The following is a 13,637-nucleotide window of genomic DNA, read 5'->3' as shown; positions in this document are numbered from 1 at the left end:
CTGTCCCAACCCATCCAATGAGGGGGGAGTCTCTGTTTCACTGTTTAGATGTCAGGAGAGGTCTTATCCATTATCTACAAAACACAGAACAGTGGAGGCTTTCTAATAATCTTTTAATACTCTTTCAGGGAAAGAATAGAGGGAAGGCTGCATCCGACCATGTGATAGCTAAGTGGATTAAGAACACCATCTCTGCTGCCTATCTAACCGCAGGTATCGAAGTCCCGTCAGGGTTCGGGGCTCACTCTACCCGATCAGTAGCCACATCATGGGTGGAGAGAGCCTCAGTATCTATTGAGCAGATATGCAGAGCCACTAAGTGGAGCTCTCTCCATACCTTTTTTAAGCACTATAGGCTCCAGTTATCCTCTCAAGAAGACTTAATGTTTGGGAGAAGGGTATTGCAGGCAGTGGTCCCACCCTAGGCTTAATTCCTGTTCTAATTTCCATGGGTGCCGTCATAGGGCGAGAGGGAAAACATAAAATTACTAACCGGTAATTGCTTTTCCTCGAAGCCCATGACGGCACTCACCTAATACCCTCCCTAATAATACACCAACAAACTCCAACTAAACAAGACATCATACAAAAATAAATTAAAACTGGACAACACATATTTTATTACTTTATTTTGGGATCTGAGCTGGTCTCGCATCCCGGTCCTTCAGTACATGAATGCCCTGTAGTCTCTCCCATTGCAGGTAGTACAATCCAAGCCATTTAGGGAGCTGTTGCCTTGTGCCCAATCAAGATATAGAGTGGGAAGTTGTAATTTTTTGGCCAGTAAGGCAATTCCAGCTCTGCACAGCTACATGGAAAAGAAGGTTGGCAATTACTTGCGTCTGTCTCTCTAATTGGGTGCACCTCAGCGCGGATGTTTGGAGCTGTAAGTATGGACAAGTGCAGTATATGTTCATCACTGCTCATTGGATAAATATTCTTCCGGGAGAGACACAGCAGCAACAACGTATGGAGGTCACACCATTCTGTCCTCCAAAGCTCATTTTGGGCGATTATTCAAACACCTAATTGTCTGCCTCCATTACATTGTCCTGTCATCACAACGTAACTATGGTGTACTGACACAGCCACATTAGGCAGGAACTGCTTCGTTCCATGGAGGACGAAATTTCAAAGTAGCTCACCCTTCCATATCTAAAGGTGGACACTGTAGTGATAGAAGACGGAGGAATACCGTGTCAGCATTGCAGCAGGGAGGGCTGATATACGTTCAGTGCATGGCTTACGTGCTGAACCTACTAAAGCAAAGGTTCCTACGCTCCTTGCCTGAACTTGAGGTAGCTGCTGAAGATGTCCAGGAAACTGCTGAAGTAGCTGCCGAAGACGATATAACAACCTTCTAAAGCTACTACCAGCAGCAATATGTTACTAAAAGGCAGGTTATCTTGCCTTATAACGTGTGCATTTACACATGAATGGTTGAGGGAGCCAAATAAATGATTTATATGGTGATAGTGCCACTAATGGAGCCTCAATATATGGGAAAGGCTACAGATGTAACAATGGGGGGGGGGGGGGTGTCAACTGGGAATGGGAGGGGTGGAATACTTTACTGTACAGGTGTTGGAAGCAGGGCTGTGGAGTCGGAGTCGTGGAGTCGGAGCTAGCTTTGGCTGGAGTCGGAAAAAAATGTACCGACTCAGACTCCAGCTTTAAACCGGGGAGGGACCTCCCAGGTCCGCTCAGCCAGTCAGGTCTGCTCAGCCAGTCAATGAAGGAGGCGGGATCTAAGCGGACTTGAAACCAGGCACCGGAGCGCCGCGATGCCGGTCCCAGCAAAAAAGGGCTGTGTGAGGTGTAATTTTTTTGCGCCATGATGTGCTCTTTCTATTGGTACCTTGATTGCGCATATGAGACAATGAGACAATTTTGCACTTCGGGATTTTTTTTTGCGCTTGCGCCGTTTACCGTACGAGATCTGGAATGTGATTAATTAATAGTTCGGCCGATTACGCACGCAGCGATACCAAACATGTTTATTTATTTCATGGGAAAAGTGGGGTGATTCAAACTTTTAATAGGGGAGGGGGCTTTTTATTAACAACACTATTTTTTTTTACACTTATACTAGAAGCCCCCATGTACACTGATCTCTCATTGATCTATGCTGTATATAGTTATACAGCATAGATCAATGAGATAGGCACTCGATTGCTTCCGGCTGATCTCCGCCACTAGACACCAGGGAACGGCTGCATCAGGTAATCAGGTAATCTTTGACAGCTGCATCTGATTACCTTATAAAGCGGGCACGGCAATCGGACCGTGCCTGCTAATAGCCGCGGTCCCGGGCTAAATGCGGCACCCGGGACTGTGGCGGTTCAGAGCGGGGTCGCCGTGCGGCCCCGCTCTGAACACCTTTTCCGACCGCAGGGAGTAAATATATGCCCGCAGTCGTTAAGGGGTTAAGTAGGGTGAATATTTAGTTACAAACATAACATCTAAGTTATTCAGGATATGGAGGCTGGCTGCATCTACTGCACACACAGGAGAAGCAGCTTTATATCTTTTCTTATTCCCTCAGAAATCGCCCCAGGATCATGCAGGACATTAGGGAAAAGCTGCTGAGCCAGTGTGATAAATAACTCCCCTGGTATATGAGTGGCCATTTATGAAGGAGCAGGAGTCGGAGTTGGAGTCGGTCCGGATAAAATTCAGGAGTCGGAGCTGTGGCTTACAGACTCCACAGCCCTGGTTGGAAGGGGTTTGATGGGGATGTGAATGTGTTTTGTAACATTTTTGTCACGTGTGTCTTATAAGACAGTAAAGTTTAACATGAACCAACTATCCAGTAATCCAACTAAGCAGGAACTCCACTGAGTTAACTTTACCCACAGACTGGTTTTGAATGGACACTGGCTTTACAGTACCCGCAGACTGGTTTGAATGCACACTGGCTTCCCAGCACACATAGAATGGTTCGAATGCAAACTGGCTTCACAGCACCCACAGAATGGTTTGAATGCACACTGGCTTCACAGCACCCACAGACTTCTTTTGAATAAACACTTGGCTTCACAGCACCCACAGAGTTCTTTTGAATAAACACTTGGGCTTTTTTTGAATGATCATTGGCTTCAGAGCACCCAAAGACTAGTTTGTATGCATGTGGCTTAAAAGCACCCATAGAATCTGAGCTCACAGACCTGCCATTACGTACTGATAAATTATGGTGTACCAACGCACTGCACGCCATGACGTACCAATATGTCATGGTGTGCCAAGCATTATTCAGCTGATGTGACAGTAGAAAAATTTGAGCAAAATCATGATATATACCGTAATATTCACTTGAAAATAAAATGCAGCGAGTAGCGGTGGTGATATTTAACCGCAGCTCAACTTCCATTCAAGTGAATAGGAAGCAGTGCTAAATGTATCGAGATGTTGTTCTGGCAGCAGTGGTGCCAGGGGGCTAATCCTCAATGAGCTGTAAAAGGCTACAGCTCATTGAGGGTTACCTCCCTGGCACTGCTTCCAGACCACCACTTGTAGTGGTTAAAAGATAGCAAAATAGAGTACTGGGTTATTCCTATTTAGTTATAAGGGAAATACAGGGAACAGCAGTCCACACACTCTGGGGTTACAAAGAATTCCCTAACATGTTCAAACTCTTTGCTATAGCAGCTAGTAAAAGTATGATCTTTTAGGCTATGTTCACACTACATACTGTATGAGACCGGCAGTTCCATGACCTAAGTACCGGCTGGATGATCTTTCCGGCCATATCAGCGCGCGCCCGCATCAGAACTTCACATAGCACGCAATGAAGCAAGCGTCCGAGGCCGCTCCCTTCATTGTGTGAACTGACAGGTCTTTCTGCGGCCGCAATTCACTGAATTGTGGCCGCAGAAAAACGACATGTCAGTTATTTGCTATTCGTTTTTTCCTCCTTGTGCATCGAAGGCCATAGCACTTGCATTTTTCCACCTAGAAACCCACATGAGCCCTTATTTTTTGCGTCACTAATTGTACTTTGCAATGACAGGCTGAATTTTTGCATAAAGTATACTGCGAAACCAGAAAAAAATTCAAAGTGTGGTGAAATTGAAAAAAAACCAACGCATTTTGTTTATTTGGGGGAAAAGTGTTTTTACGCCATACGCCCTGGGGTAAAATTGACTTGTTATGCATGTTCCTCAAGTCGTTACGATTAAAACGATATATAACATGTATAACTTATATTGTATCGGATGGCCTGTAAAAAATTCAAACCATTGTCAACAAATATACGTCACTTAAAATCGCTCTATTCCCCGGCTTATAGCGCTTTTATCCTTTGGTCTATGGGGCTGTGTCAGGTGTCATTTTTTGCGCCATGATGTGTTCTTTCTATCGCTACCTTGATTGCGCATATACGACTTTTTGATCGCTTTTTATTACAATTTTTCTGGATTTGATGCGACCCATAATGCGCAATTTTGCACTTTGGGATTTTTTTGCGCTGACGCCGTTCACGGTACGAGATCAGGAACGTGATTAATTAATAGTTTGGGCGATTACGCACGCGGCGATAGCAAACATGTTTGTTTGTTTATTTGTTTACTTTTATTTATAACCTGGGAAAAGGGGGATGATTCTGACTTTTATTAGGGGAGGGGGCTTTTTATTGACAACAACACTATATTTTTTTTTTTACACATATACTAGAAGCCCCCCTAGGGGACTTCTAGTATATACACTTTGATCTCTCATTGAGATCTCTGCAGCATAGATATACTGCAGAGATCCATGAGATCGGCACTCGTTTGCTTTCGGCTGCTGCAGCCGGAAGTAAACGAGTGCCGAGCCGGGGACGGCGCCATCTTGGAGCGGTCCCCGTCCGGCTTCAGAAACGGAGATCGCTCCTCCGGGATAACATCCCGGGGGAGCGATCTCCGCCACTAGACACCAGGGAGACGCTGGATCCGGTAATCGGATGCAGCTGTCATGTTTGACAGCTGCATCTCATTACTGTATTAGCGGGCACGGCGATCGGACCGTGCCCGCTAATACCTACGGTCCCGGGCTACAAGCGGCACCCGGGACCGCCGCGGTTCAGAGCGGGGTCGCCGTGCGGCCCCGTTCTGAACGCCCTTACCGGCAATAGGGCGTACCTATACGCCCTTTGTCGTTAAGGGGTTAAATAAATGGAGCGACAAAAATAAATATACATAGATATATAGCAATTTTATTGATGGTCTTAAACAGTAATTCTTGTGGATACATAGCTAGAAATGCTTTTAGTTCTGCTCCCACAGCTCAGTTACCACCAGGATTTTCTTTGAGGATTGTAAGTTTAATTGAACAGTGTGACTAGATAAAACAATCAATAATAAAAATACTGAAGCTGTAAAAATGTATAGAGCTCATTAAAATCGATAATGTTAATGTAAACACCCTTTTACACAGATAGATTATTGCTAATGGGCATTCCCAGCAACACTCATTCACCTGATAATCGGCATGTGTAAAAGGGCCAGCAAACTATTGTGTAGAGATTTGATCTTTTGCGTGGCCAGTTAAATCATTGTTATCGGCCACACATCTCTCTAAATGGCTGAACGACATAGCAATTGTTTGTTGCTGTACATGGATGCACATCAGTCCATGTTAAACAGCCCTTAAATCAGTTAATGCAAGAATAACCAAGTTTTGCTGCCTAAGAAACAACTCTCCTTGTCTGACCACATCATCTCTGGCTAAAAGGGTTATAATAAAGTGCAAACTTACAAAACTTTAAATGGCAAAAATCCCACCCTCCTTACCTTTTGCAAACTAGAAGAATTTAGTTGTGTTTTGTCTATAATTTTTACAGCAACCTAAAAAAATAAAAAATAATAAGTTAATAAAGGTTATAAACCAAAATGGCCTGTTGAAAATGTTTTTGTTAAGTCAGCATTTAAGGATTGCTCAACACAATATCTTTATCTATATAGCGCCAGCATATTCTATAGCTTGTAATAATCATGGCCATGACCTATGGGAGACCAGGAATAATTATGTACCATAGTTAAATAATATGACTTTAAGGTGACATTAAAAAAAAAAGGGGGGGGGGGGAATGAACACAAAACAACAACAAAAACATGTCGCTTCTCCAGATATCTGCCATACAATTTTTATTCTTAGCATTTTCCCCTTAGCTGTGTTCTTAGGGCCCTTTTACAGAGGCTAATTATCGACAACAAGCATTGCTAAAACGGTCATTCAGCCGATAATAGGCCCATGTAAAACCTTTGTTGGCTGATCCGAAACAGTGATTTAACGCGTAAGGGTCCTATTACACGGAGCGATTTTTAACGATTAACCATAAACGATCGCAAACTAGAGTGTTTATCATTAACCGGAAATCGTTCACCATATTACACAGAACGATGGTCGTTAGATACGATTGTTATTGCGATCGTTATTGCGATCGTTTATTCCTTCTGATCTCAGGAAAACAATGGGCAATGTGCTATTACACTGAACGATTAGTGAAAAAATGCGGAACTTGAGTGAACGAATGTGGAATTACAGCGAACGATTAACCATAATTTTAGGTTCAGATCTAAATCAACGATCAACGACACACAAATGATTTTTTGCACGATAATCGTCCCGTGTAATAGGGCACTAACTGTCTTTTTTTTTTTTTTTTTGCAGAAATCAGTAGTATAAGAGTTTAACTCACTCTATAATAGGTTTTATTAGGCAAAAAAGCCTCTTTCTGTACTCAAAAGGCAATTTTCAAGCCTCCCCCTCACTTCTTATCTGTGCATTATCAGGCAAATCTGTCCTCATTACAGAGAAGCCAGTAAAGACAGGTTCTGCTGTGTCCATTATATCCCCATAGAGAAGGGAGGGGCCAAGGGAGATGAACTAGCAGGAAGAGGAGACATGAAGGTCAGCTGTTGGTAGACTGCCTGGGCACCTAAAACTCTGGTCAGAAAAGGAGGTCAGAAAGGTCAGTGCTTATCTAGGAACTTGCTGAGAGAAGATTGCAGGGTGTTGTGCTGTGCAGGACTGCTGTGTGCTCACTCACTCCTCTCAGCCCCTCCCCTCTCCACAGACACATAATGGACACAGAAATTCTGCTTTTTCTGAAGTGAGGGGGGAGCTAGGAAAACAGCCTTTTCAGTACAGAAGGAAACTCTTTTGGTAAATAAAACCTATTACAGAGTTTCTTAAAATCGCTTGTCCTATAGATATTTATTGTTTTTAGAAAATGACAGTTACGCTTTAAAGCGACCCACAATCTGCCCCCTTCCACCCCAAATTGCTTGTACCATCAGATACCTGCTTTTAATCCAAGATCTGGGGTCCATTCAGCAGAAATGCAGTTATTGTCCTAAAAAACAACTTTTAAACTTGCAGACCTGTGTCAAAATGGTGTGGCCTAGAGTACCTGTGCCCTAGGCCTGCAACGCTTCTTTGTCCTTCCTCCCCGCCCTCATCATCATTAGTAATGTCCCTGGGCAGGCTTTATCCTAATCACTACTTGTCTGAACACTGCACATGTGCCTTAACGATCCACCAAATGTGCAGTGTTCAGACAAGATAGGAGAAAGTCTGCCCAGGGGCATTCATAATAGTGAAGAGGGTGGAGAGGAGGGACAAAGAGGCAGTGTAAGCTAGGGCACCCTTTAGCTCATTGAGGTTTCATTATTACGGAATGACTGCTGGAAACTGGGGTCCATCAAAAGGAGTGACCTAAATCCCCAAAAAACCTATAGGATCAGTTGAGCTGCCATTTAGAGGCTCGTAAATCTGTACCCCAGAAACTCAATCGATTTGTGAACAGCATACAATGTTGTTGTCAAGCTGTAGTTGATGCTCAAAAGCAGATGACAAATCACTGAGACTCTTTTTTTGAGGTAACATAGAAGAATGTCGTCAGAAAAAGACCACTTAGTCCATGTATTTTGCCCTTTTGGAATTTCCTTTCTTATTATCTTAGGATAGATATATACGTTTATCCCAGGCATGGTTAAATTCAGTGATTGTAGATTTACCAACTACATCTGATGGAAGTTTATTCCAAACATCTACGGTCTACATTCTATTTTATCAATATAATTTTGCAGGTCAGGTCTCCAGAACTGGACACACTATTCTAAATTTAGTCTAAGTATAGCTCTATACAGCGGGCTCTTCCTCTGTTTACTGGTTATAAAGCCCAGCACACTATTTGTGTTCCCTACCTCCTGGTTGCACTGGTGACTCAGAATTTACTACCCCCTACATCCAGGGCTGTGGAGTCTGAGTCGGAGCTAGTTTTGGCTGGAGTCTGAGTTAGAAAAAAAATGTACCGACTCCGACTTTAAAAAAAATCTTTAAAAAATGTAGAATTGAATTTTGATATGAATTTTACAAGTTTTGCTCATAAATATATATTATAAGCAACATTCTAATAGGACACTGGCCTTATTACATAAGGGTGGTCATGGAAAAGTTGTCGGTCACTATTTGGCAGTTTGTTTCTGAGCTGGAAGAGTCCATTGTGTGTGGGGGGAGATCTGTGCTGTTCTCTTCCTGGATGCTGGATGACTGTATATGAGCAGCAGTGTAATATGAAGATATCCTGTGTAATATAGAGGAGGAGGAGAAGACATAAGTAGTGTAGCTGTAACCTCAGTGTGGTGTTTTCTCTCTGGAAGAAGATTGTGTGTTTTCTTCAGTGCTCAATGGCTGCAGGTGTGTGTGTGTGTGTGTGTGTGTGTGTGTGTGTGCGCACGCGCTATGGCTGCAGTAGGCTGTGTGTGTGCTATGACTACAGCAGGGTGTTTGTGTGCTATGGCTGCAGCAGGCTGTGTGTGTGTGCTATAGCTGCAGCAGGCTGTGTGGGTGTATGCTATGACTGCAGCAGGCTGTGTGTGTGTGTGCGCATGCTATTGCGCGCCTCCACAGTAGGGATGTCACGATACCAGAATTTTGAGTTCGATACCAATACCAACTTTTTTATTTCGATACTCAATACCATTTCGATACTTGATTCAATATAATGCTGTTTTCTGATTCCCATAACTTTTAAAATCTTTCAGCCGGTAGGGCTGTCTGAGAGTCTTTTTTTAGTGCGCAGTGATTTGCAGCTTTGATTGGTACCGTGTTTGCATATATGACTTTTTTGGTGCAAACACTGTATACTGTGCGAGATTGGGAAGGTAGTATGGCTGACACACAGTATAGTATGTTGGGGTAGTGGTAGTATGGCTGACACACAGTATAGTATGTTGGGGGTAGTGGTAGTATGGCTGACACACAGTATAGTATGTTGGGGGTAGTAGTTGTATGGCTGACACAGTATAGTATGTTGGGGGTAGTAGTTGTATGGCTGACACAGTATAGTATGTTGGCGGTAGTAGTTGTATGGCTGACACACAGTATAGTATGTTGGGGGTAGTAGTTGTATGGCTGACACACAGTATAGTATGTTGGGGGTAGTAGTTGTATGGCTGACACACAGTATAGTATGTTGGGGGTAGTAGTTGTATGGCTGACACACAGTATAGTATGTTGGGGGTAGTAGTTGTATGGCTGACACACAGTATAGTATGTTGGGGGTAGTAGTTGTATGGCTGACACAGTATAGTATGTTGGGGATAATAGTTGTATGGCTGACTCACAGTATAGTAGGTTGGGGGTAGTAGTAGTATGGCAGATGCACAGTATAGTAGGTTGGGGGTAGTAGTAGTATGGGAGATGCACAGTATAGTATGATGGGGGTAGTAGTAGTATGGCAGTTGCACAGTATAGTAGGTTGGGGGTAGTAGTAGTATGGCAGATGCACAGTATAGTAGGTTGGGGGTAGTAGTAGTATGGCAGATGCACAGTATAGTAGGTTGGGGGTAGTAGTATGGCAAATGCACAGTATAGTATGTTGGGGTAGTAGTATGGCAAATGCACAGTATAGTATGATGGGGGTAGTAGTAGTATGGCAGTTGCACAGTATAGTAGGTTGGGGGTAGTAGTAGTATGGCAGATGCACAGTATAGTAGGTTGGGGGTAGTAGTAGTATGGCAAATGCACAGTATAGTATGGCAGATGCACAGTATAGTAGGTTGGGGGTAGTAGTATGGCTGACACATAAAACAAGTAAAGTATATTGGGGGTAGTAGTAGTATGGCTGACACATAACATTAGTATAGTATATTGGGGATAGTAGTTGTATGGTTGACACATAGCTATACAACTACTATCCCCAACATACTATACTAGTGCTGACCCAGCACTAGTATAGTACATTGGGGATAGTAATAGTTGTAGTGGAGCAGAACCCTCACCTCCTGCTCCATGCTGCCCGGTCCCGGCATCACTCCCCCATCCCTCCTCGTTGTGACTCCCAGCCCCCACACCACACAGGCCGCAGCCTCCTCACTACAGGACAATCTCTAAAGCCATCGGCTGAGGCGCACGGAGCGGCTCGGATGCTGCTGACACAGCGGCATCTACACAGTTAAATAGCCGGTGTAACTGTGTAGATGCCGCTGTGAAGTGTCAGCACTCAGCAGCATCCGAGCTGCTCCGTACACCGCAGCCGATGGCTTTGGAGATTGTCCCGTAGTGAGGAGGCTGCGGCCTGTGTGCGGGGGCTGGGAGTCACAACGGAGCACAGCCCAGTATAAATACCGCTCCATTAGTGACAGCGGCATGCCGTACCCGGACAGCCAGTGCAGGTTCCAGACCAGTGGTCGGCCATTGGGAAGTGTTTGGTTAACCCCCGGCCGTGACACATGTACTGTGGCACGCTGGCTCACTAATCTGCTTGACCGGGCAGCATGGAGATGGAGCAGAAGTTGGTGAGCCGCGTGGGGGAGAGAGAGGACACCAGGACCAGGCAGCATGGAGAAGGAGTTGGTGAGCCGCGCGGGGGGTGGGGAGCACACAGAGAACACGGCTGGCGCTCAGATAGCTGCCGGCCGTGTTCTCTGCACTATACTCTATGTTAAGCTGCGCTATTGCACATCTTAACATAAAGTATCGATACCAGGAAATCCTGGTACCGAACTGTTTTTTTGCCCCGAATATCGATATTAGTATCGATATTTCGGTGCATCGTGCATCACTACTCCACAGTGACCTTCTATATCACTATGTGTGACCTCTATATTACAGGTATCTGGCATTGTTAGCAGTGTTTCTGTGTGTCTGGTGAATATTTAGTTAGGAACATAGAAGACTGTCAGCAGAAAAGACCACCTGCTCCATCTAGTCTAGTTGTGAGTAGTTCAGGACATGGAGGCTGGAGACTGGCTGCATCCACTGCACACACAGGAGAAGCTGCTTTTTATTTACTTATTCCCTCAGAAGGGATCATGTAGGACATTAGGGAGAAGCTGCTGAGCCAGTGTGATAAATAACTCCCCTGGTATATGACTGGCCATTTATGAAGGAGCAGGAGTCGGGAGTCGGCGTCGGTCCTGATAAAATTCAGGAGTCAGAGTCGGAGCTGCAGCTTACCGACTCCACAGCCCTGGCTAAATCCTTCTCCTCTATGAAGTATATGCCAACACAGAACTGCAGTTATATATTTGGATAGAGGATTCCTTCTCCCAGAGTACATTATTTTACATTTAGAAATTATCAACTGCGAATTCCATTATCCTGACCACTTTTCTAGTAAATCTAAATCAATTTCCATATAACAGACACCTTCAGAAATATCAACCCATTTGCACACTTTTGTGTCACCAGCAAATCAACAAACCTTGTCTATCAAACCTTATTCTATATCACCTACAAACATATTAAAAAGAACAGTCTGCCCAAAATAAACTCTATTAATCACAACCTTCTGCTATCTATCATTAGCCAACCACAAATCCACTGAACTATCCAGGGATTAAGTCCAATTTTCACTAACTTCCGCATTAAGGCTAAGTTCACAATACGTAAAACAACGGCCGTAGTTTTCACCGCAAAACTATGGCCGTTGTTTTGAGGAAGATACAATATAGCAATTCGCACGAACTACGGTCGTACAATGCACACAGCGTATAAGACTACGGCCGTAGTTCGTACGGACCCGTGAAAAATGAACATGTCATTTTTTTGCGGCAGGTAATGTTACACTTACGGCCGTGAATTTCAATGCGGTCGCACACGTAAAATTTTTTCGGACAAATTAAACTTGATTTTAATGTAAAAATTTACTGAGTGGTTTATTGGGCTAGTCGCAGTATTTCAATTAAATGGCATGTTTCAGCCCGATTAAAAACATGCTAGGAGGAAATATTAAACAATGGCCATTGTTTCACGACCAGGCCGTATGCTCGTAATTCTACGGCCATTGTTTTGACCGCAAAATTCCGGCCGGTGAAAACAACAGCCGTTGTTTTACGTAGTGTTAACATAGCCTAAAGGTTGATGGGAACTGATCCTAATTGGCAATATCCATTGCACCACCTGCATCCAGCACCTTTGTGACAGTTAAAGAAATTGATGAGATTAGTCTGACATGGTCTGCCCACAGTAAAGCCATGCTGACTTGAATCCATTAAATAATGTATTACAGAGGGCAAGATTCCTGTCGGGTCAGCGCTCACTTAGGCCCCGTTCCCACAGAGCAAAGGTAGCGGAATTCCGCGACGGAATTGTCCGCCGTGGAATGCCGTTAGACTCCCATTATGAGCGGGAGGCTATGGGAGGCGCGCGCTCCTGCCCTGTCCGCGCTGAAGAATGAACATGTTCATTCTTCAGCGCGTATAGAGCAGGAGCGCGCGCCTCCCATAGACTCCCATTATGAGCGGGAGGCTAACGGCATTCCACGGCGGACAATTCTGTCGCGGACCTCATTCCCCACTGGCTGCCTGTGCTATTATACGCACACTCCTTAGATTGTTCGGGCTGCCCATTGAGGTATGCTGCACCACTACTATTGCATGGATTTAAGAGCCTACAACAGTGGCAGACATAAATTGGGATCCATCAGCATGTTGAAAAGGCACAATCAGCTGGCCTTTCAACATACACTATTACACTAAACTATTATCAGCCTCAACAGCCAAGTAGATTTGTAACTTTAATTTTTTTTAACCTTCAACGTCCTTTATTTATATTTTATCAAAATTCCATAAAAGTACAACATAACCATTAACAAAAATTATACAGTATAATCACATACATAAAAAACCATATCCCCCAATTGCTGCATATGCATATATAATACTAGAAAATGTACCTGGCGCTGCCCGGGTATAAAGTGTCAGTGTGTTAATTAGATTTGTTCTAACGTGCCCAGGAGGCCAAGCTAAAGGTATTGTTTCATCTGAGTTAATCAGTAGTGTATACCTGTAGTGCATAGTTGGAGGGGTTCTGTATACCCACAATGTATAGTTTTTAGGGGTCTCCCATATCTGTAGTGCATAGTTGGGGGGGCTGTATATATATAGTGTATAGTTTAATTGGGGGGTCCTGTATACCTGTAGTGTGTAGTTGGGGGGGGCTGTATACCTGTAGTGTATAGTTGAGGGAGGTCCTGTATACCTGCAGTGTACAGTTGGTGAAGTTCCTGTATACCTGTACTGTATAGTTCGGGGGTCCTGTATAACTGTAGTATATAGTTGGTGCTGTATACCTGAAATGTATAGTTGGTGTAGGTCTTGTATAACTGTAGTTTATAGTTCGGGGGTCCTGTATACCTGTAGTGCATAGTT

General features: G+C 44.0%; 1 protein-coding gene across 5 annotated transcripts in view; it reads right to left on the bottom strand.

The window, feature by feature from the left end:
- MARK2 (microtubule affinity regulating kinase 2) overlaps positions 1–13,637 on the bottom strand; it is a 258,426-nt gene that overhangs the window by 113,664 nt on the left and 131,125 nt on the right. For all 5 annotated transcript variants that reach the window (XM_069965440.1, XM_069965439.1, XM_069965441.1 and 2 more), the window contains exon 3: positions 5,769–5,822. In XM_069965440.1, coding sequence (XP_069821541.1) covers positions 5,769–5,822 — 54 coding nt within the window. The remainder of the gene's footprint in view (positions 1–5,768; positions 5,823–13,637) is intronic.

This window comes from Dendropsophus ebraccatus, chromosome 4 (assembly GCF_027789765.1).
Source record: "Dendropsophus ebraccatus isolate aDenEbr1 chromosome 4, aDenEbr1.pat, whole genome shotgun sequence".
NCBI lineage: Eukaryota > Metazoa > Chordata > Amphibia > Anura > Hylidae > Dendropsophus > Dendropsophus ebraccatus.
The sequence above is the reverse complement of the archived record's forward strand: the minus strand, read 5'-3'. Positions and strand labels throughout refer to the sequence as shown.